Source organism: Chionomys nivalis, chromosome 1, assembly GCF_950005125.1.
Source record: "Chionomys nivalis chromosome 1, mChiNiv1.1, whole genome shotgun sequence".
In the NCBI taxonomy this organism is placed as follows: domain Eukaryota; kingdom Metazoa; phylum Chordata; class Mammalia; order Rodentia; family Cricetidae; genus Chionomys; species Chionomys nivalis.
Window position 1 is genome coordinate 169,691,095 of NC_080086.1, and position 23,869 is coordinate 169,714,963.

General features: G+C 36.6%; 1 protein-coding gene across 1 annotated transcript in view; it reads right to left on the minus strand.

Moving 5' to 3' along the window:
* Positions 1-23,869, minus strand: part of Exoc4 (exocyst complex component 4) — a 756,055-nt gene that overhangs the window by 538,313 nt on the left and 193,873 nt on the right. Inside the window, exons 8-9 of the mRNA XM_057763023.1 lie at positions 5,139-5,284; positions 489-577 (exon numbers count right to left, since the gene is read on the minus strand). Of these exons, the coding sequence (XP_057619006.1) occupies positions 489-577; positions 5,139-5,284 (235 nt within the window). The remainder of the gene's footprint in view (positions 1-488; positions 578-5,138; positions 5,285-23,869) is intronic.

The following is a 23,869-nucleotide window of genomic DNA, read 5'->3' on the forward strand; positions in this document are numbered from 1 at the left end:
ATTATAATTTATATTCAAAGTATTGTACTCTGCAAAATAGAACTCTTTCGTAACAACAAGTGGGTTCCCAGTAGCCTACATATCAATGTAAATGTTAACGCACACCATCCAGAAGCACCCCTGTGCCCTTCTCATGACAGAGGCTGAGCTTTCCCTTCCCCTGTCATGCTCAAGAAGGCTTTAAAAACAGTAAGCAAATGGAAACCATGGTGGCCACCATAACAGACTAGCATCCTACTTAACTGTGAATAGACTCAACCTGGTCTCATTTCATCTGCTTACAATCCACACCTCAGTGGCAATGCATTCTTTGTAGTCACAGTATTAGTTTCAGAAGCTTTTATAGCAGATGTTGGGGAATGATACTGGAAAAGGATTACTAATTCATTAAAATTTGTTATCTAAGGAAAACTTTATAAATGTAGAACATAAAACACATGCTATACACATTGCAGATTGTCCTCCAGAGAGGAAATCCAATCACCTACCTTGCAGTTCTCCACTCCGACTATAGAGTTCCCTTCTCTGTTCTCGCAGATAGGCGCTCATGCTGATAGCATGAGAGGATGATTCGAACCTACAATGCAACACACAGTACCACATGGTTAAGTCACATAAATGACATCTAACTATGTACTCCCAAAAAATTCTATTCTATTGTGTTCTGGTATGTAAAACATTTCCTGGAGTATAACAATTATAATTATGGCTTTTTTTTTTTTTGGCTATATCATAAAAAAGCCAGAGACAGCTGACCAACCCTTAGTTTATTAACAATACCCCTGTTACTGCTCCTCTAGTATTTGAATGTTGTTCTCACTGTCCATGTCACATAGACTAATCCTGACCTACCTCCACTTCCCTTTACCTTCAAATCAACATTACCATCAATGTAGTCGTTGTCATCATCTGCCAGGATGCTTAGATACAGAACAACAAATGTATCCTACAAAGTTATTCTAATTATGCTAGTGCCCATCATTGACTACTGGTTGCTTCAGTAGATATATTGGCTATTCAGAGCTGTTCTCTTTCTGAATTGTTGAGTTAAAAGACTAGTGCATAGGAGACTCTACAAATGAACAAGTAACATCAAAGAGCAAGGCATCACTGGTTTCTTTCTAAATATTCTAAAAAGACTGTTTCCAAATGGCTGCTAGTTTTTGGCCTGCCACACAGCATTAGATATTGTCCAGAATTGTTTACAAAGGTAAGAAACATGAGAAACAGACTTGTTACGGTAAAGAATGGATCTCTAAAAGCTAAAACAAGAAACACAAATCAAATTATTCATAAAGAATAGATTACAGGTAAAAATAAAACAAAGTAAAATTATGACTATATCAAATAGCAAGTCTTTGATGAGTAACAGATTCCATTTTAAATCTGAGACTTTCAAAGCCAGAATAAGAAGCTGATAAAAGAAGGAATCCTTCTAAGAATTTTGCCACTAATGGGTCAACAACATAAGGAGAGAGCAACAGAGTCCATGGGATCAGTAACTAGCAACAAGAAAGGAACATCATTTTCTTAATCATGTCTCTTTTATCCAGTTCTTGACAAGGAAGATGAATACCAAGAAGAGTACCAGCCTGTGAAGGAAATACTTCAGTTACTTGATCTGCTCTATGCACCCTACCAGGAACTAAGAGGCACAAAGAACCTGGAGGAAGGCAAAGTGTGCAGTACTTAAAAAGTGCCACCTGCCAGTCAAGTGCAGAAAAGAAGCCACTGACCTCCAAAAAGCCTGCTGACAGCTATTGATCAGAGATGGCAAAGGAAAAAACAAACTCTCAAGCGAAAAATAGAGAAGCACATGGTGTACAATAAGAGAGAACTCAAACACAATTAACCTTGGCTAAGGGCAATTAAGGAGGGTAATAAAGTCCTTAACAAATTCGATAGAAACAGATTATAGCTCTCCACAATCTCCTTTATGACTTGATAGACTTGCTATTCATGATTCTTTTTATATTTGCAACAAGTCACAGATTGAGATAATTTTATACTATAAAAGGCAAGAGAGATTCTTCAGCCTCACCTCCTTATTTTATAGCCAAAGGCACTGAGGCATGCTCAGATATGAGACCTACTCAGGCCTGCATGGCTAATTAACAGTAGAACCATGTTAAAAGTGAGCAGATCTGTATAACTGCCCAGTTCTGGGACAAGGATGAGTTTTACTACTGACCAATAATAATAAATGTGTAACAATTATTTAAATTAAATTTTTTTCTGCATTTCTAACAATTAGGGGTTTTTCTTTCTCCCACCCCTCCCCACCCCTATACCACAATTTAACCAATGCTAAATGACAGAATGTGTTTGCATGGTCTGAGTCTGAAGACAGTGATGGTTGAGAGTATGACATATTAAAGCCTAAAGCCTTATCTGCAATAAGCTTAGAAGGGTGTACTAGTTAGTTTTTATTGTCAATAAGATATAAACCTGGGGGAAGAGAATGTTAATGAAGATAAGCCTTGATCAGATGGGCCTGTAGTGCTAATTGGTATGGGAGGGCCCAGCCCATAGTGGATGTTACTATGCCTAATCAAGCAAGCCTGCACTGTATTAAAAAGTTTGGTGAGAAACCCAGAGGTAAAGAACAAATCAGTAAGCAGTGCTATCCTGTTCTCCCATATGTCCTGTTTCCGTTTCTGCCCTAACTGTCTCAATAATAAACTAATGTGGAAGTTGAAGCCAAATAAGACCCTCCATCCCAAATTTGCTTTTTGGTCTTAGTGTTTATCATAAAAAGAAAAAGTATATAGAGCAAAGGGTAAAAGCTTTCAAAGGAGAGAGGACAAGGAAGGAAGTGAGGGAGAGGGGCAGGGAGGGAGAAAGGGAGAAAGGGAGAGAGAAAAAGAGTAAGGAGACAGGCAGGGAGGGAGAAATAGACTGAGTGACATAAGAATATGAAAGTAATATGTACCCAAAACAGGAGTACAAGGCTGAAGAGAGAGAAAAGCACCAAAACCACTTAAGCAATAAGGAAGGGGGAGGGGAATACAAATAATACATACATACTTACATATACATACATATATGTTTTATTACTTTTAAAGTTATATTTATAATCAAGTTTAAATATTAAGCAAATTCAAAAACTAAAAAAACTAAGTAAAAATATGAATAAATAATGAAGAGCTCAAGAATAAGAATTTAAAACTGTAGATTCCAAAAATAAAAATGTAAAAATAAAGAACTATAAAGTTGTAAGCCTAGGAGAATGGGAGCTAACTGTCAGCAGTTTTCTCAGCAGTTTAAGGACTAACTATTAACAGTGGTTTACTTTGTTTTACAAATAGCTCTATTTGCAAGGCTAAAGCAGCCCTCTGCCAACTGAGGGATGCTCTGCAAATTGATGATCAGCTTTTAGATAGCCCTCTGGCCACTCGTGACCAGCAATTGATGTGAGCTGAGTTAACTTTTTAATGTAAGTGAATTGACTTTTTGGCTTTATGTTGTCCCATACCCTTTGCTGCTATGCAAAAGTGGCAGTATCAGAGGAATACAGAGCTTCAGTAAACACCATGAGCAAGTGCCAGAGAAAAACAATGGGCTACATACAAACACTAGTTTAACTGAAAAAACCTATTAATGGAAATTGTAAAGAAGGGTAATTTGTATCTCAGTTTTACCTCCAAACTGTAAAAGCTCTTTTGCTAATTGCCTAATGCTTCTTAATATAAGACGGAGGGTCAAAAGCTGTCCTTACAAACGCATCTCTGGCTATGGTCTCAGCTGATAAAACTTTTGTACCACATGGAGATTTTTTTTTTTTTTTAATTTTTCCCGGAATAAAGTTTGCTTCTCGTTTACTGGACTTAGTGGTCTGTCCCCACCTTTGTGCAACCCCCATGGATCCAACAAATAAAACGTGTACAATGTGCTTATTTCTTTTAATTTTTTTTCCTTTTGGCAACTAAAATTATGTGGTTTATGAAGATCATCATTCAGATTTAAAGATGAGAAAAGAATATGGGTATGGTTAAATTCAGGCCACAGGCACACTGGCTTTTGGCAAGTGTTGTTCACGTGTTGTTTTTAATGTCCTTATTTGAGCAAAAAGAAACACTGTCTCTACAGGCTACTGCTACTGTGATTTGTCACTTGTGTTGTGTTAAAAGGCTTTTTCTTTTTTGGGTTTTTTTTGCTGTTGTTGTTTTGTTTTTTTTGGACACAGGGTTTCTCTGTGTAGCTCTGGCTGTCCTGGAACTTGCTCTGTAGACCAGGCTGGCCTTGACTCAAAGATTCACCTGCCTCTGCCTCCAGAGTGCTGGGACTGAAGGCATGTGCCACATCTGGCAAGGTGTTTTATTTTCAACCAGCTGGGGACAGGAACTGGATTCCAGAGTGAGTCTTGTTTGTATCTTCACTGCCACTTGCTAGCTGTTACTTTACATAATTTAATTTCTCTCATACATCACTTTTTGTTTGTGAAGACTTTTATATTTATAGCACTAAGTTCAGAGTAGAGGTTCAATACTGCTGCTACAGTTGCTGAAATTTTGTTAATACCGAATTAAACTGCTTAACTGGAATAACTTTGATAAACTTAGTGTTTATCAAACCCTGTACTTAATAAGCATTCAATCAGCACCAGCTATTAGTAATATCAACATCAGTCTTAACTTATAAACAGTTAACTGTTACTAAGAAATACATACTCTGAGCACATGTCTTGGTAGAGTTCACTAACATAGTAATTAGGAAAACTTAAAAACCTTTTGGATAGCTCCTTTATTAAGGATCTAACCACATAAAGCCCAATACTGCTCAGCTAGGAAGAGCTGCATAACTCTTTTAACAAGGGTTATTTCTTGGCACTTGAGGCTTGATTTTTCAGTGAGGATGTATTTCATTTCCTATAAAATTCTCCAGAAACACCTGGGAAGTTTCGCTTTCCTTTATTTTGTGCAAAATTTTCTAGAATCAAGCTTTAAACATGTACTCAGCGTTATATTCTATAACAGTCATCCCACCTGACAGAAGACAACATGAAAGAAAACAGACTATGTTCACTTCCCACAAACTGCATCAGGGCAGTAACTGTGTGGCTAAGGATGCCTAAGAAGTCCTCCAGCTCAGAATACTCTTCACAGCTAGCACTCTCTCTCTAATACTGGGATACTTACTTGAAAAGTGAATTCTTTGGCCTTTGTGGTTTCTTCTTGGCAAAAAAGGCTGCGAACTCTCGTCCAGTACTGGCATAGCTTAGTTGAGCTGATGGTTCTGATGCAGTACGTGTGTTTTTCATATCCAAGTACTCAGTCAACAGCATCTGTACAATTAGATGAGCAGATGAATTTACACATGTGCTATTGTACAAATATAATTCTAAAACCTCATTGGGTTTAGAATATATTAACTTTGAGAATATATTAACCTAGATATTCATTCTTCTAGTCAGAGATATAGGAAAGCTTTGTTACAGCTATAGAATCATATACCAGTTAGCAATTCACAATGAATGGGAAGTTGTGAGTATTGGAACATGCCAGGGAGCATGTTGAGTGAATTAGTCAAAATTCTTCTTTACTCAGCATTTAATCCTCATTGTTCCAAAGTACAGCAGCATTAGCAGCAATGGCCTAATATTTACTGAGGGCTTACTGTACTCTAGGAAAGGTACTAATCTATTTAGATGTATTAGGTTGTCGGGTTCAGAGAGGTTCAGGAGCTGCAAAATAGTCCCTGGTCGACTAATGCCAGAGTCCACTCTGTGACACTTCATTCTTCCAGCACTATAGATAAAAACAAGTCAGCAAACCTATCAAGGAAGACCAAGGAACTGGGCCTAAGAAGTGAATGCTCCAAACCATAAAAGACTTACCAGGGCTGCTATTAATCTTGAAAAGAGCAACTGTTTTTGTGTTCAACTACTTCTAACAGTACTCCTTATAAAATTCACCGTAGAATCACAAGGACTGGAGCCTGTGCTAGATCAACCATGGCTACCAGAATTCTAAACACATTCATAAAAAAAAAAAAAAAAATACAAATTTGGAACAGAAAGCCCAATAGTTCTTAAGAATACCTAATAAAGCTAAAGTAGCTAAACTCATTTCTATCATAGAAAAACTACCCATGAGTCAAGGCATTGATTTTCAGAGACTCAAGATCTCATCTGACTATTTATTTACTCACTAAACATTAAACTAAAAGCATTTCTGAGGCCTATGAGCATGATTTAGTAAGTCTGAAGGTAACTAAGCTTCTTCCACAAACAAACACACACTACTCAGTACTTAAACATTAAAAATCTTTTAGCCATTAGCATTGAGTCTCAAATCTATGAATTCTGAATTCTACTTTATACTTGAAGAAGTGGAATTAGTATTAGGTTTTAAAGCTGTAAATAGACCAATTTCAACCTGGATTGATGGACACCAAATTCCATGTTCATGACCAGGATGCTCCATAGTGCTACACATTCAAATTCTTACTAAGAACAGTCTACAGGTAGCAATAGCTTCTATATAATAAAAATTGTACAGGAAAACCACAAAATATTTTAACAGAATAGGAAAATGCTGTACTTACTTACAAGACCATTAGACTATTATCCAGCAAGTACATAAAATAAAATAGTAACAAATATCACCCCTGATAAACATCACTCAGCAGTCTGGTATCAGGAAGAAACTGAGATGAGTCTCAGTGGACAACTCAACTGAGGAACTTGATCAAGTTCTAGACTTTGATAGCTGCTAGTAAGATATTCCACTATCTGTGATCAAAATAAAGCTAGAAAACTCAAAAATAATTTAAAAGTAATACAGTATAGAAAGGTTTTTATCAACTCATTATGTCAGCCAAGCTTTGGCCTTAATACCAACAAAACAGAGAATGGCTCCTGCAAAAACAAAGTTACACTAAATCAACTAATTGTTGTGAGGCACTTAATGTCCCAGGCTTCAATAACTGGACTCCACAATAAATAATTGACCAAAGAGGCACAACTAACAGACATTCCCCAAAACCAGGTATCTTAAGATCAGTGTTCTTTTTCTCCACATCAATAACGTCCCTGAGTTATGGCTTTGCAGCACTGTTCATTGGGCTATTTCTCTCCCTCAGTTTATTTCTATCTACAAACAGGTCCTACTATCCCCTTCTCAATAAAATTTACCTTCAGCCATTATATGCTTATCTGTAATATTTAATTCTTTTTTTGTCTTTAGGTTCCAAAGTTTTAAAGTAGCCTTCACATGTACTGTTTCCTATGTCGTGATATGCTTGACTGCTGGTGTCTCTCACAAATTATACTCATGTGTATGAGTGTATGCACAACATTACTCAGGACATATTTCACTGACAAAATCGACTTTGTTAAAATAAATCATTTTCATCAGATACAAACAGCTACTCCTTCTGTTGCCTTTTCATTTTTACAGGCTTTTTATCACTTGCCTCTGGATTTAAATGCAGGACTGCTTTAAAATTTTTTAATTATAATATAAAATGTAAATATATAAAACATTTTTAATTAATATAAAATATAAATATAATATAAATCATGCATCCCAGGGCTAGTAAAGTCATGAATCTCAGAGAAGAACCTACAACAACTAATTTACTACACCAGCATAATTCCTCACTACACTCTAAATACTTATCCTTTTTCCCACAAATAAGTGTAGTTCTAATCTCTCTTCACAGAAATTTCTCTCTGCAACAAATGGGAATCATTACAGAAAAGCATAACAGATCAAACTGTAGAGATTGTGTGGTGTCCAGTCCCAACTGATACATCTACAAACACAATTCCTGCACCTAAGAACTGTCTTTTGGGCTGGGCGTTAGTGACGTGTGCCTTTAATCCCAGGACTCGGGAGGCAGAGGCAGGCGGATCTCTGTGAGTTCGAGGCCAGCCTGGTCTACAAGAGCTAGTTCCCGGGTAGGCTCCAAAAGCTACAGAGAAACCCTGCCTTGAAAAACCAGAAAAGAACTGTCTTTTGATGCAGCCTCACATGCTCTCATATATATATATGAGTCTGTCTTACTGCATTATTTGTGTACCCATTCCTGACCCCTCTGACAGTTTAGTCCATCAGAGTTTTTCTCATTCAATTCTCTGCTTCTCTTACAATTCCACTACTTCCAGTCCAACAATCTGGCTTCAAACTTATATTTCCTTTGAACTGTACTTTATTCCTCCCAGCAATGTGAACCCAATATTTCAATCAAGTCTACTTACTTCAATTCTTCCCTAGATATATATATGTGTCTTATCATTTCTGGAGTCCTAGTCTAGATCACCTGGCTCTAATAAACAAATCCGTTCAAGAGTAGTGTCAATGTCTTCTCTTTAGCAACTCCTTTGTAGGCCACTCTCAGCAAGTTGTTCCCTTTTCTAAAATCCAAAAGCACCATTTTCTATATTAAGTAAGTAGTCACCAAAAAATCCCCTAATACTGTCAGCTCTTAATTTAAAGTTTTTTATTTCTTTATTTCTACTATAGAGTCATGTAACAAACAGCACTATTTATATATCAAATTTAGGTATAAAAATATGTGATAATACCGCCGGGCGGTGGTGGCGCACGCCTTTAATCCTAGAACTCAGGAGGCAGAGGCAGGAGGATCTCTGGGAGTTCTAGGCCAGCCTGGTCTACAAGAGCTAGTTCCAGGACAGGCACCAAAGCTACAGAGAAATTCTGTCTCGAAAAACCAAAAAAAAAAAAAAAAAAAAAAAAAAGTGATAATACATAGGCTGTTATACATGAGCTAAAGACAGTTTACAAAATAGAAAATTAACAATGTACAAATTAGTCCTTAGTACACAAATCTGTAAGACAAGTAAAATCTGAAAGGGATAGGCATGATCTGAACTGTAGACTAAATGGCTGTGACATTAGTTTGCTTCACTGTATTTGCCTATGCTACCAATCCTGTTTACTGTATGTACATGTATTTGTGTGTATGCATATACATATTGTGTATGTGAACTTGCTAGAAACTAGATTGCTTTTAAATGAAGTAACATTTCTCTTGATAACAAAATCAAGGTACATTTTTAAATATCTCAATAAAGAACAACTATAAAAGTCCCTATCCATAATTTGTTTGAAAGGTAACTGACTTGGGTAAGTGAAGTCTTCTAAGTCAAAATCGTGACACAAACATCAGATACCTGGAAGTAAAACATAACTAGTAGCATGGAGTACAGCTCACGGGCAGAGTGTGCTCAACCCCAAGAATCAAAAACTGAAATAAATAATAAAACTGTAGAATTTCATATGATGATTCTATTTCTTAGTAGGCAATGAATCATATATTCTAAATTGCACATACACACTTTAAACACATACCCAGAAGCTCAAAATTTCATTTCATTAAAGACATTTGAGACAAAAACATCTACGATCTGGGACAAAGATCATTACATTTAACATAGAATATATCCATGTAAGAGAATCAATATGAGATAGCCCCACATTCCTCGGTTTAACATAGAATATATCCATGTAAGAAAATCAATATGAGATAGCCCCACATTCCTTGGTTTCCAGATATCTTCCTATTTAAGGTACTGATATGCTTTGTACTTTTAACTACCAATAATAAATTTTTAATGCTTTAGAGTTAAAAAACATGCGAAAGTCTGTAGGTGTCTTACATTTAGCTTATTAGATTTTAATGTGTCAGACTGAAAAGAACAAACACAAAGAACAGATGAAAAGAAGATTGAAATCTATATATCTTGAAATGATACCATGATTCATTATATTTTTTAAAGCCCTGCAATGCTGAATGGCTCTCTCTACAGAGCAAAAATATATACAGCTATAAAGAATATAGAAATTGAAATTAAGGCAGGCAACTCTGCTACTGCACTATCAGCAGTTGCTACAGTGCTGCTTAGAAATGCTCTGACGTAAAGGCAATGATAAAACTCTGAAATTTAAAAATTGCTGAAACACTGGTAACAACATCCTAAACGAACTCCTTGCTCACCATTTAATCTTATTTATTTAGTATATTGCCTATGGGAAGTTTGGAGTAATGCATGCCAAGTTTTCTAAAAATAAATATGGAAGTTTTAGGCTTAGAATTAATATGACTCCACAAGCAAGGAGAATATGCCTTTCCACGGGTGAGAGAAGAAAAGCTTTGACATTTTGGCTTCTTGGGGTACTATTATCTCCATATTCTTTTCTGTGTTATTTGTGCAGTGATCTTTTTACTTCACTTCTCCTTGATCTTATGATGACAATTAGCTGTATCTATCTTGCTATTAAATGTAAGTGTACATCACATTGGAGAGTAGGTCAAATTACTACTCTTCAATAGGCTCACAGCCAAATGGAAAATATTTTCAAAAGAGGCAAGCCTAACATTAAGTTGGTTGTAGAAATAAGTATTTCATACTCATATGGGGATAAAATGAAACTCTGAAGAAAATTGCATTTTTAAAAAGCTTTTTGTTTATCTAGCTCATATATTTATTCATATTTTATGTGTGTGTCTACATTGTGTAGATGTATACATTGAGCTAATAAATCTCAAGAAAAGGACTGTACAGATAGTAATGATTCCTGCCTTCCAGGAGATTACTGTCTGTCTTCCCTACGAACCCAACTAGCTTTACTCCAGTTAAAACCTATACAGCAACTAGACTTTCTCCACAGCTTTTTTTCTTTCTTTTATGTTTTGTTTGTCTTTATGGGCTTTTTTTATCCTTCCCTCTGAGTTCAAGCCAAAGCTTTTCTTTGTAGCTCTGAAACCTAACATGGCATCGTAAGTAGTGTAGCTGCTCGCTCGCAGGCTACCTAAATTGAAAGTGATATAATCTACAGGGCAGCTCCTTGTTGATGTTCCACATTCACAGATGAGCTCCCCGGGGTACAGCTACAGCACCCATGGTGAAACTTCAGGCTGTCTCAGGTACATTAATTTACTCACATCATGGGAGTACCATTTATTAAATTTCTGCTCCAATGCGATAAGTGCTACCCGAATGACCCCAAAGAGTTAATGCATCTTGGAAAAGAGCCAAAATGCTCTCTGGAGACAGTTTATTCAATTAAGTGCCTAAGGCCCAGCATTTTCAATTAGCAGTTTAGTTGCTAAAGACTCTTTCATATTGGTTATCTGCAACATGTGACTATTGACACACATTAAAAATTGCGTATAATTCATTCAAAATGAGATCTCCGAAATAACAGGCACAGAACCAGATTCAATTAACACTTCTTTTGTATGTACAGAATGCTAGGAACTGTGCTAAGTATTGTCCTATTGGGGTTTGAGAGAAATGAAGTTAAAACAGGAAAGTAATGAAGTTTGAAAGCACTAAGGATAAAGCACCTGGATACAGATAAATAAAGGGACTCCCTTCTTTAAGTTGTCCACAAAAAGAACCTCAATTGGCTCATCCAGAATCAGGTTCCTAAGTCCCCTGTTCTGAATATATGGCTATTGTCCCACTAGAACAGTCTTATTGGTACCTATGCCCTTCTGCTCCAATAAGAACTAGTCAAGTCCCACCCTGTACACAAAACCTTTTCTGTACCTTTAAGTTCTTCTAGGATTGCCAGCAACCAGCACAGATGTTTTTCCAGACCTGGCATTTAATAATATACAGCTGGATATTTAATTTTTATACATCACTTAACCTCCTTATATAACTTGACAAGAAGGCACTTTGCCTAAAACCTTGTATTACCACAATTCCACATAAAGCTCAAATACCCTTCTTAAATTCTTTATAACTTAAACTAAAATGAAATCACTCATTTTTGGACTTCATGTATGCTTGCATTTTCAAGGAAGATTCTACCTCTAGTATAAAATTTTATATCTGCAATAGGTCTATCATAATCGTATGCTATTTCTACTAAAGTTGTATGTTTATTCAAAACATAAAACTGAATTATTTCATTATCTGCTACAAATAAAATTGATGATAAATTAAAAGGCTTATCAAATGAGCTACATGGTTTAAATTAGTTTATAGTATACAGAAACTCTAGGATCCCAAAATGGAAAACTGATAATTCTCCTGTGAAATTTAATTATTTTAGATTTCTTTTCTCATCTAACTTTATTTCATTCAAATACTTCATTACAATTCCACAGTAGAAAAATATATGAATGTTCAAGTATACATAATATATTGTTAATTTGCCTCTTTTCATATCTGGAATCATTATTTTACCTATCATCTTTAAATACTAAAAAGTAGGCCCCCCCACATAAAGTACATTATTAATTGCATGCATTCATCAAAGGGAGCCCAATTCTGTTACTAAGTGGAATAAAAACAAACTGTGCTTCATAGACAGCATAGGAGTCAATATAACCCTTTCTGCTTTGAGGTGCTTACTTATCAACCTGTATGCATCACCACATATCTCAGTCTATAAATGATATTATATGTGCCTATACCAACCATCTGTCTTCCTGAAACTATAACTCAAGGGTAATATCTGAAATACTTGAGTTTTTTTTTTTTTTTTTTTTTTTTTTTTTTGGTTTTTTCGAGACAGGGTTTCTCTGTGGTTTTGGAGCCTGTCCTGGAACTAGCTCTTGTAGACCAGGCTGGTCTTGAACTCACATAGATCCGCCTGCCTCTGCCTCCCGAGTGCTGGGATTAAAGGCATGCGCCACCACCGCCCGGCCACTTGAGTTTTGAAAATAGTTGTATACCTGAATTACTTTTGCAATAATTTATCAGTGGTGAAATAGTGTAACTTCAATAAAGGAGGATAATGAATGTGATCCTACACAACATGAGACGGCATGTTTGTAAACAGGAGTTGAGGATACCACAGTGAAAGACCGTGCTAACACGCTTCTGCAGAGCACCACACCTCCACCTAATTAGCCTTGGCACCGCTCTCCCACTTTGTAATACACTCATACTAGAAAGCAAGTCAGAGAGAAGGAAAAGATAGCAAACTATTTAAATACCAACTATGTTAACGCAGAAGCAATACAGTACAATTCATGTACCTCATGTTCTCTGCTAATTGCTTAAGACATTCTGCTATAGGAAAGACAGTAACAGTAGCCAAATCCTAGTCTTCTTTAAATGCCAGCTCTTAATAACAAACCCCAAAAAGGTCTTAATTGCATTTACTAGGAGCTCATGAACTTTAAAAGTTGTTAATCAGATTTCCATGTAAATGGAATGACGATTAAAGGTTAAGTACAGGTTTCTGAAATTTCAGAAGTTGAGAATATATTGCCCTTCACAAGGGGAGGCGGGGGGAAGATCAGCCTTGACAAGAACTAAGCATCTTAATTAAACATGCAAAACTACCATGCTTATTTTTGTATGAAGTTCTATTTCCAAATGTCAAAGTTAATCGTGCACTTGACTAAAATGTGGAATACTCTCTGCCAGAGAAGAAATGCATAGTATTCTTTCCTGAGAAGACATCTCCAGGTCTCCATACTTGCTGTGATGTCCTCTTGCACCTGATCTTCACCTATGCTACAAGGAAACCTGAACATCACAGGGGAATGCCAGCTACAGAAAGCTCTTAATTGCTCTCCATCTGAAAAGTAATCTAAAGTCACAGTTTTTCAATCAATTCTGCTTCATATTTATGTGGCTTGGGAGAAACATGAGGTGCTTCCCCATAAATTCACTGCACCTGTGTCCCTGGAGTGACATGTTGACAAATGAACATGACATCTCCTCAAACTCCAATAAGAATTTATGATTCCTAAAAAGAATATATTTGATCCATTATACTGTCATCACAGTTGAAAGCAAAACCATGTCTGTAGAGTACACTTCACAGAATTTCCAAAAGCCTATGTTCTGCAATAGGATAAATGGAATCCTAAGCCCCAGGCCAGATGCTCATTCTATCTCTAATATTTCCTCTACAGTTCTCAGTTCTCCAGCTGAACAGGAAGCAGGTACAGGAACTGCTGTTGCAATAACGAGATGAAAAGATATTGCTCAGACAAAATAACTATAAGACTCAAATCTGTATTATACTAGCCAGGAAAAGTAAATATTACTTAATCCAGGTAAACATCACAGGAAAAGAAAGTCTCAAAAACCCTACTGTCCCTATTTATACTTCAAATTCTCCCCTTGCATTCCTAAAAGCTTGATTAAAATCTTGTGCTTCCTCATCACAAACGATGCACAATACTACTTTGTTTGTTTTACGTTTTAGTTCTTAGCAATAGTAGTGATACCACTACTATTAGGATTCTATCCAGTATCTCTATTTATGTTACCTGGTATTGTGATTAAATTTGCCACAGAACAAAGCAAAGCACTTGAGTTTTAGGGAAATCCCTAAATGACAAAGTACAGCATGGTTTGTAAGGGCAAGATTATGCAGTTAAAAAGAAATCTTTCAGAAAGGAAAGGAAAGGAACGGAACTGGGAAAGGAAATAATTCTTAGCTAACTAACGTTTTAGAAAACGCCTCGAATAGACTAGAGGTGTCCTTAGCAGAGCCTTTGGTTACAGCTCAAAATCAATAAGTTGCTCCAACTTTAATGAAGAGGTTCCCTCTTCCAGAGAACAGCCTGGGGAAGTGTTATGTTTGATGATTCAATCCCACAAATGTCAATAAGGCTCTGAAATGCAATTCATTGACAGAAGGGCCCCCTCAGTGTGACCTCTATGCAGGAGGGCATGGATGCTCAGAGGTTGCCACATAAACCCTGACTAGATCCCGATTGAAACAGCAACTAGAAGAGGGGTTTAGTCTAAAGACAGAATTTCTCTGTAGAGTAGTATTACATTCTCTATATTTGTGCCCAAAGAATAAAAGGGTTTTCATATCCACTCTCTTTACTTCTCCATTCCTCCTCCCTCATGTGACAACCTCTGGGTATGTGTATGCTAACAATAGTTTTATATTAAATCTACAAACCTGGCACCTTTTTCTATAGTATCAGGTTTACCCAACAAAATAGATAATCAGGACAGGTTTTCAACTAAGGAAAAGGAGCAAGAGATGGAAAGAAAGGAGCGAGGTCTGCCTGCCTCTGCTTCCCAAGTGCTGGGATTAAAGGCCTGGGCCACCACTGCCCGGCCAGGAGTTAGTCTTTTAAAACAACCTCTTAGCTGTGCTGGTGGTAGTGATGCATGCCTTTAATCCCAACACTCTGAAGGCAGAGGCAGGTGGATCTCTGTGAGTTCAAGGCCAGCCTGCACTGGTGTATAGAGATACCTTGTGTAAATGGGGACTCCTTTTTCGTTTCTGCCTCCCCAGACACAAATAATCACACAGAAGCTATATTAATTACAATATTAGTGTAATATTGGTGTATTAGCTCAGGCTTCTTATTAACTAACACATCTTAATCCATTTCTATTCATCTATGTATCAACACAAGGCTGTGGCCTACGGGTAAAGTTCTGTTGTTCCAGCGTCTTTCTCCTTTGGCAGCTACATGGCCTCTCCTTGACTCTGCCTACTTTCTCTCTCTATCTCTACTCTGATTTCCTGCCTGGCTTTACTCTGCTAAGCAACCGGCCCAAACAGCTTTATACACTAACCAACAAAAACAAAACATATACAGAAGGACATCCCACATCAGCCTTGTCTTGGAAAATCAAAAGAAGACAAACAAAAATCTCTGAATAATCAGTCATCACTACAATATGCACAACAGGGTTCCAATCAGACTAGCAAGTTACTGTCTCACCAAATCATGAGTTCACAGATTTTTACAAATTAAAAAAAAAAAATCATTTTCCTCTAAGTCAATTTCACTCTCCTTTCATGGCCTAACACAAATATCAAACTTTCAGTGGTATTTCTGTTCATTTTGCAGCATATCTGCAAGGTATTCAAGGTATGCATACTGGTAATGAGCACACACATAAGAAGTTTTCTGCACTCTGCAGGGCTCTTCTGTTCCAAGGAATTATGACATTTTGTTTCTCTGTCCACTTACACAAATAATCATGCAACAACACACCCAACATACCACCCCACCAGCAGATCCCAGCCGTGGATTGGAGTTTATCTCTATTCTCTATTTTCTGTGGATTATTCCTATAATTCCATTTATGAGCAGAAACAGTATTCATGAATATTTTTTATGAGCTAGGCACTTCCATTTGTCACCTATATGCTACGTGGAGCTGATACAGATCTACAAGCCACCTATTATATGCTTCATCTTAAGAAATTTGGCTCTGAGGCCGGGCGATGGTGGCGCATGCCTTTAATCCCAGCACTCGGGAGGCAGAGGCAGGCGGATCTCTGTGAGTTCGAGACCAGCCTGGTCTACAGAGCTAGTTCCAGGACAGGCTCCAAAACCACAGAGAAACCCTGTCTCAAAAAAACAAACAAACAAAAAAAAAAAGTAATTTGGCTCTGAAGCTGTTGCCCAACTGTAAGGTGTAAGAATTTGGAAAGTCACATATACCATTCAGTTCAAAATGACTATTCACAGCATTTAAAGAAGCAGGTGGAACTACATTCATGCCGTCACCTAAGTTTTCTGACACATTGAACAGATTCTAAAGTACAGGTTCTGGTTTGCAGTTACTACCCAATCGACCAAAGTAGCTCATTTGAAGTTCCACTCCCTTCTAAGACTACCTGATAATCTGACCACTATGTAGATACCGTTGTTGGCTAATTTGTTCGTTTGGTACAACTGTTCTTTTTTCTGAACCCGATAAGCATTAACGCAAAGCTTTTCTAGCTACATGTTGGCTCCAGTAGGATCTGGTGAGCCACTTAAATATAATGATTACACAATTCAGTTCTAATAACATACAAGAAAAGGTTAGACAATGCAGAGCTGGAGGTGATGCCCAATTCATTTACATTTACTTTATACTGGTAAAAAAAATATCTTTAATAAGAGCTCATTGATGAAGTCAGAAAGTCCTTCAACAGGGTACAGAATGTATAACCCAAGGACATTCTGACTTAAACGAAGACAAAAATGAAACAGAGTAGCCCCATAATTTATTTCTTATAAGTATATTCTCAAAAGCTAAATCCTTTAAGATATATAACTCTCAAATTAAAACATAATCTCAGTTTATGATCTGGCATATAAGGGTCAAACTAACAGCTAAAATGTTTTGTATTGCATAAATTGTTACTTTTAATGTTTAACACATCAATACCTCATCTGATTTTTAAGTCAAAATAGCAGTGATTTATTTGTGAGCTTCCTGTTTTGTATATCTCACATGTAGTTGCAAAGTGAGAATCAGTACTTATCTATTCAGACAGCGCTAGCTCAGCCATAGCCAGGAGTCACAACTCACTTCTTTATCCACCACTCTAACTTCCTCAGCTCTGGATAGCTCTCAATATAGCCAGAACTCACTGCAACAGAAAAGGATTCTGGAGGTACAAACTTGGAAATGAAAAATACATTTTGTTATATGTCACAATTTTCTTACTGCTACCTTAGAAATATGTTCTGTTCTAAGCGGGAATTTTATCTTTCATAATCTTTAGCTTCACTAATAAAGCAGAAAGTGGTTCCTAAAAAGAAATAAAATGCAACAAAAAATAAAATGATTGTTTAAGCGTGGGGGAAGTTTCCAGTTTGAAACATGTCCTAACCTCTTAGAAACTGAACATCCAGAGACTTTGAAATGGCGACAAGTGAGTAGCAGTAGAAGTCTAATAGTGCTCTACTCTGGTTTCCTTTAAGACTGACATTTAAAAACAGTCTGAATCATACAACTCTGAACTTACTCATATATTGTTTTGAAATGTCAATGCTGTTAAAAATGGAATTGGTTTGATCTCACCCAGGAAGCTATCTAAGAAAGAACACTGTGTTCTACACCTGTGCTTTAACACCTGGATTAACTAAAGTTGTTCAATCTGAATATCATGAACAAAGTACTTTAATAGGAAAATACATCCTGCTTTCAAATAAACTCAAAACTTAACATATACTGCCCCCCACCCTGAGACAGGGTTTCTCTTTGTAGCTTCGGAGACTGTCCTGGAACTCGATCCATAGGCCAGGAAGGCCTCAAACTCACAGAGATCCACCTGCCTCTGCCTCCTGAGTGCTGGGATTAGAGGCATACACCACTGCTGCCCAGCCCAGCTTAACACATAACTCTTTAATTGTATTAAAGTTGTATATTATAAGCAAACCTTTCTTCAACAAAAATGTCATGATTGCTATTCAAGAGGTAATACAGTAACTTTAATAAAGGCTATTCTGCTTGTAACATGCTTAAAAAGTTATAAACATCTATCTAGGGTTAATTTCCCAAGAAAATATTACTTAAGTAGATACAATGGGGAAGAAACAACAAATGTTTAAAGAATTATTTGGGTTCTCAATATGTAAGTGCCATAAAAGTCATCACTAGTTTCGGGGGGAGGGGTTGACTTCAGCTAAATCAAAGGGAAAAAAAAGTTTCAAACTTCAAATACAGACTTTGATTTTCAAAGAGTTTAAAACCTGCATACTACTAAGCAAAAAGAGTCAGAGAGAGGAAGCCAGGGAAGGATGTACCCACCTACAAGCACAGGACCTTGAGCCTGAGAAAGAAACATTACACAGTTGAGGCTGGCTACGGAGCAAGTCTAAAGGAAGGCTAAAATACACAAAATAGACCTTCCCAGGAAAAATAATTGTATGTATATATAACTTATATGATTTATTTTATATATATATACATACATACATGTATAAAGTTACAAATAGCGAGAGACAAAGAGATTGACTCTCATACCTCACAGCAATGCAGAGTAAATGCAATCTCCACTGGTAAGTAAGCATCATTGCTCCATGTTATCAATTATCTCCACGAACTTTTATTATGCAAATTTCTACTATATGGTATTCCATATACAATCTGGTCAACCAATAATATTAAAATCACTGAGCCTTACTGTAGCAAGTGGAAATACACGTTTGCTTTCACATAAAATGATTTCTGTAACCTTGTTGCATTATTTATAATTCACGGTGACTTTTATAGTCCTATGGTTGAATACAGATTTTTCTTAGTGATTTATGTTAGGCTCTTTTAAAGCCTCGTTCATATTTATAGCTTATTCTCCTTCCAGAAAAGGTAACATTCCCTTCCATGTATATATGTCATGATAAGCTTACAGACTGACAGAGGGTGGACACAGGCAGACTTTACACACCAGAAAGGAGATTGATGAATGACTAGGGACGCCATTATAAGACACTTTAATGGAGGGGGAAATAGAAGTAAACCATGGAACTAAACAATTAAGCTCACATGACTGAATTTTAAGGAGAGGTATATTTCAAATGTCCACATATTGGCTCATAGCATACATAAAGGTTAGTAGTCCACACAGGTAACATCTTGTTCACTATTCTGTCACTACTAAGAACATGTTTCCACGAGGTGCATTTCTTACTGTCAGCTGCTGTAAACAACCTAAAATAGGGGAGGAAAAAAACAACCTAGTTAAAAATAACTTTTGTAGAGAAGGGTGATAATTTTGAACATAAAAGATGAGAATGGACGGGGCTGGAGAGATGGCTCAGTGATTAAGAGCATTGCCTGCTCTTCCAAAGGTCCTGAGTTCAATTCCCAGCAACCACATGGTGGCTCACAACCATCTGTAATGAGGTCTGGTGCCCTCTTCTGGCCTGCAGGCATACACAGACAGAATATTGTATACTAAATAAATAAATAAATTTTTTTTTTAAGAAAAGATGAGAATGGAAGGTTGAGTGGAGATATGACAATGACAGGGGGTGTTGAAGGTAGAGGGTTCTTGTGTTTTCTAGAAGCCTGGGCTATAACATTGTTCCAGCCTAGTCATCAGATTTCTCCTCAAATTTATCAACAGAGAACCACCTCACTACTTCTATATCCTAAGGTACAAATTCTCTTGCTACCTAAACTACTTAGAAATAATCATCTTTGCAAATGTACACATGAGATATGTGCTTTTATTACTGCTGTAAGGACCATTTATTTCATTTCTTCACATGTTTTCAAAATTTCTTGTTTTGTCTTTGGCTTCTCCTGAATTCCTCTTATCAGAAAAACTAATCAGCAACTAGGATGATGACCAGACCTTCAACTGCTCTCAGTGAGGAAAACAGAAGGCAACCATCCTGTTGATAACGTCAACACTACTAAGAAGTGACTTAGACCATAAACTTAGTTGCATGTTTTTTAACCCATTAAAAATTTTAATTAAGAAAGGTAATAGAAAAACAGTATATCTCTGTATCTGTCATATTGCACTGTTGTCATTTTACTCAAAATAACTTAACTCTTTCCATCCACCAATGAGTTATAAACTGAGCAAGGCCACATTAACAGCAAACTGGAAATTAGCACCATGCAGGAAATCTTACAGAACAGACATGACATCAGCATCAAAGGACCATTTCATCTGTTCCCAGAAAGTCATTCAGATGATGAGTCTAAACTCCAATCTTATTTTTTTTAAAGTGGGACTAATACTCAAATCAGAGCTAAGTAAGCATTCGAACACTGAAATTTCTAACCTTCCTTAAAAGTCTTTATCTGCCCCAGGATATTTAAATAAATCATGTCCACCAACTAGAGAAATACTCCAGCAGTTAAGAACACTGGCTGCTCTTCCAGAAGATCCAGGCTTGATTCCCAGGACCCATTTGATGGCTCACAACCATCTGTGACTCCAGCTCCAGGAAATATGATGGACTCTTCTGACTTTTATGGGTGCCAGGCACTCACAAGGTACACAGATACACATGCAAGCAAAATACCCATATACATTTCCATTCTAGGAATGAAGGTGTAGGAAATATATAAATAAAAAACTGAAAATGTTAAAAATCATGAGCCCATGAAATAGAGAAAATCATTCAAGAATATTTTTTTCTTACATTATACAAAAAAAGATTAGAAAAAAATTCTGGCTTCCTAAATATGTTGGCCCATGTTTACCATATATATTTAATTTTTAAATCCCATTTGTAGATAAAGAAAATACAATATTCCTCTAATTTAAAACTTAATAGGCAATATACAAGTAGAAAGGAGAGAAGTTTAAAGGTTAAGATATATTCTAATGAGTAGTACCCCACAATCTCACCCACACACCCCACCCATTAAAAGACTTATAAAATGAAAAAGACATAAAAACAACTCAAAATGCCAAAATCTAGATCCAAACACAGCTACTGCCAGAATGTTTAATGAATCCCCACTAAGTCCAAGGCTGAAAGAACAGACTTAAAACTTCACATAATGATATAATGATGCTGTTCCAAGGGAAAGCCACCTGTTATGTAGAAAAGGTACAGAAAGCCTCTCCCCGTCTTTTTCTATACCCCAAAGAAGCAATGCTGAACAACACTTTGGACCACACTGATGCTATTAGCCCTCCCAGTGTATCTTTCTCCTCATGCAAACATAAATTGTCCCGTGTCCATTAAAACAGCACTTCAAACTAAAGAAGTTACTTGAAATCAGAAGGTACAAAAGAAAGAATTCTGACAATACAATCACCTTTTGTAAAATATCATAGATAAAGAAAGGGCAATCATGAAAACTGATTTTTATTTGAATACTCAGGTTTTTCTCTGTATACTCATAAAAGTAATTTCCAACAGTAAAACTCATAAAATAATTTATTTAATTATCACCTGGATATTGAGGCAATAGGCTAAGAAACATTCCTTGTATTCCAACAGTGGGCAAACAATGGGTCTGGATAGAGTTGTTATCCTGTAAAGCAGAATAAACAAGAAAAAAACTGGGGAGTGGGGGCACTGCAACAAACTAAAATCAAGAAGTTCTCAGTACATCCTGACAGCCATAGAAGCACATAAAACAAATGGCTTCTTGCAACAGTAAAAGAAATCTTTCAAGGGAAAACTGGCTGAAAGAAAGTCATTGATATAAGATTAAAGGGAACCAGGGAAAGTTAAAAAAAAATGCCAGGAAAACAAAAATGTTGTAACAAAATCAAAATAAAGGCACAAAGTTAGTAATAATTGATATCACATAAAATAAAGTCAGTGGCACAAAAAAATTTCAGACATGCTTTTCAAGGAACATGGGACTCACAATAACAAGTCTGGAATGACTGAGAATGGGTGATAAATAGGAAAATTATGAGAACAGGATTTTAGCCTCAAAATTACACAAAACAAACAAAAAGAGAGAGAAGAGGGAGGAGGAAAAGGGACAGAGAATATGAATGAGAATGAGAAAATAAATGACCCTTAGCTAGGAACATATTCTCACAGAGCAGAAGTGGGGAGAGCAGCAGAATAAAGACCTTAACCAAAAAAAAAAAGACCAAAAATCTGAAGAGTTGCATAGTTTCTATAACACTAAATGACAGAAAACTCTGAAACAATGTCTATAGAGGTTTTTAAAGGAAAGGAGTGTGCTTTAGAAACAACATAAGTCTTCACATTTAGAGACCAGAAAACAAAAGTCCATGTTTGAGGCAGTCTATAAGACTCCTCTAACTGGCATAATGAAGTCCACTGAGTGGTTTAAGACAAAAATATATCCTCTCAGTTCTAGAAGCTGAGGCTAAAATCAAGGTATCTGTGGGGCCATGATTTCTGTGGTCTGGGGAATGAAGGCTCCTTGACTATTCCATGGTCTCTGGCTCTCTTGGGGAGGCCTGGTCTTTGAATTGCCCTATTGTGGGGGTTACCATCAATGCTTGGCCTGTGGAAATACTATTCCACATTTCTCCTCTGCTGGTAAGTGGCATTCTTCTTTTGTGTTCCAAGTCTCAATAATCAAATCCCCATTTTCTTAAAAGACAAGAATCATTAAACCAGGTTCCACCTAAATTCAGGGCAACCTCACCTTAACCCACTATGATCCCACTTTATTCTGACTGAACATGAAAAAGATCTGTGGAGCTATGGCTAGAGGCACCAGTTTCAGAGGTTAGCAATACAATTCTACTTGTTATAGGGGATAAATACTTGAGGCTCACAAGAAGGAGTAGAATTTCCAACTATAAGAATAAGGAAAATATGAAACATGGGATTCACTGAAGACTTTCCCCAGGCCCAGTGTCAGCAGTCAAACGGGTTGGAATGTGCACAGGCACCCTGCAGACCTAGGACAAACAGGGCTCCACAGCAGCCCTCGAGCTGCACCGCTTCCCGGTTCCTTTGCCAGAAGCTAAATCACGACCAACATATTTTAGACAACACCAGTATCATTCTTTCTACCACTTACTAAGAGAGGCTCAACTATTTTAAACACATTTGGTAAAGCAGTTCAGACTTAGTAAATGAAAAGTGCATTATTTTTTTCTCTTTCTCTAAAAGAGTAACGTAGAAAATATAAATTGTAATTAAGTTATTTGTGGGTTTTCCTTGGGAAATTAAGAAATAATTTTTTCACATATTTAAATCTCATACTAAACTATATGAGTCATTAGATTTTAATTAATTCTTCTCTGGTCTGAATTCTGTGACTGGACCTGTATTAAGAATACTTCAAAGAACGTAGTAGAGGATTCCAGTATTTTAAAGTAAATAAACATTTAAGTGAAAGATAAAAATATCCCAGGAGTGTGGGGTTCTGAACGTTTTTCAAATGTCTATTTTCCAAACACCTCTGTAATAGGCATTTAATTACATTTATAAGAGAAAGGAGTGAATTATTAAAATAAGTATGTAGTCCTTCTTTTGGCTTATATCATATGTGGGTATATGCACATGTATTGGATGGATCTTGATCTCTTTTTTTAAAAACTTATTATTTAATTTATTTATTTATTATGTATACAATATTCTGTCTGTGTGTATGCCTGAAGGCCAGAAGAGGACACCAGACCTTACTACAGATGGTTGTGAGTCACCATGTGGTTTCTAGGAATTGAACTCAGGACCTTTGGAAGAGCAGGCAATGCTCTTAAGCTCTGAGCCATCTCTCCAGCCCCTTGGATCTTGATTTCAAGCATGATACTGTCTT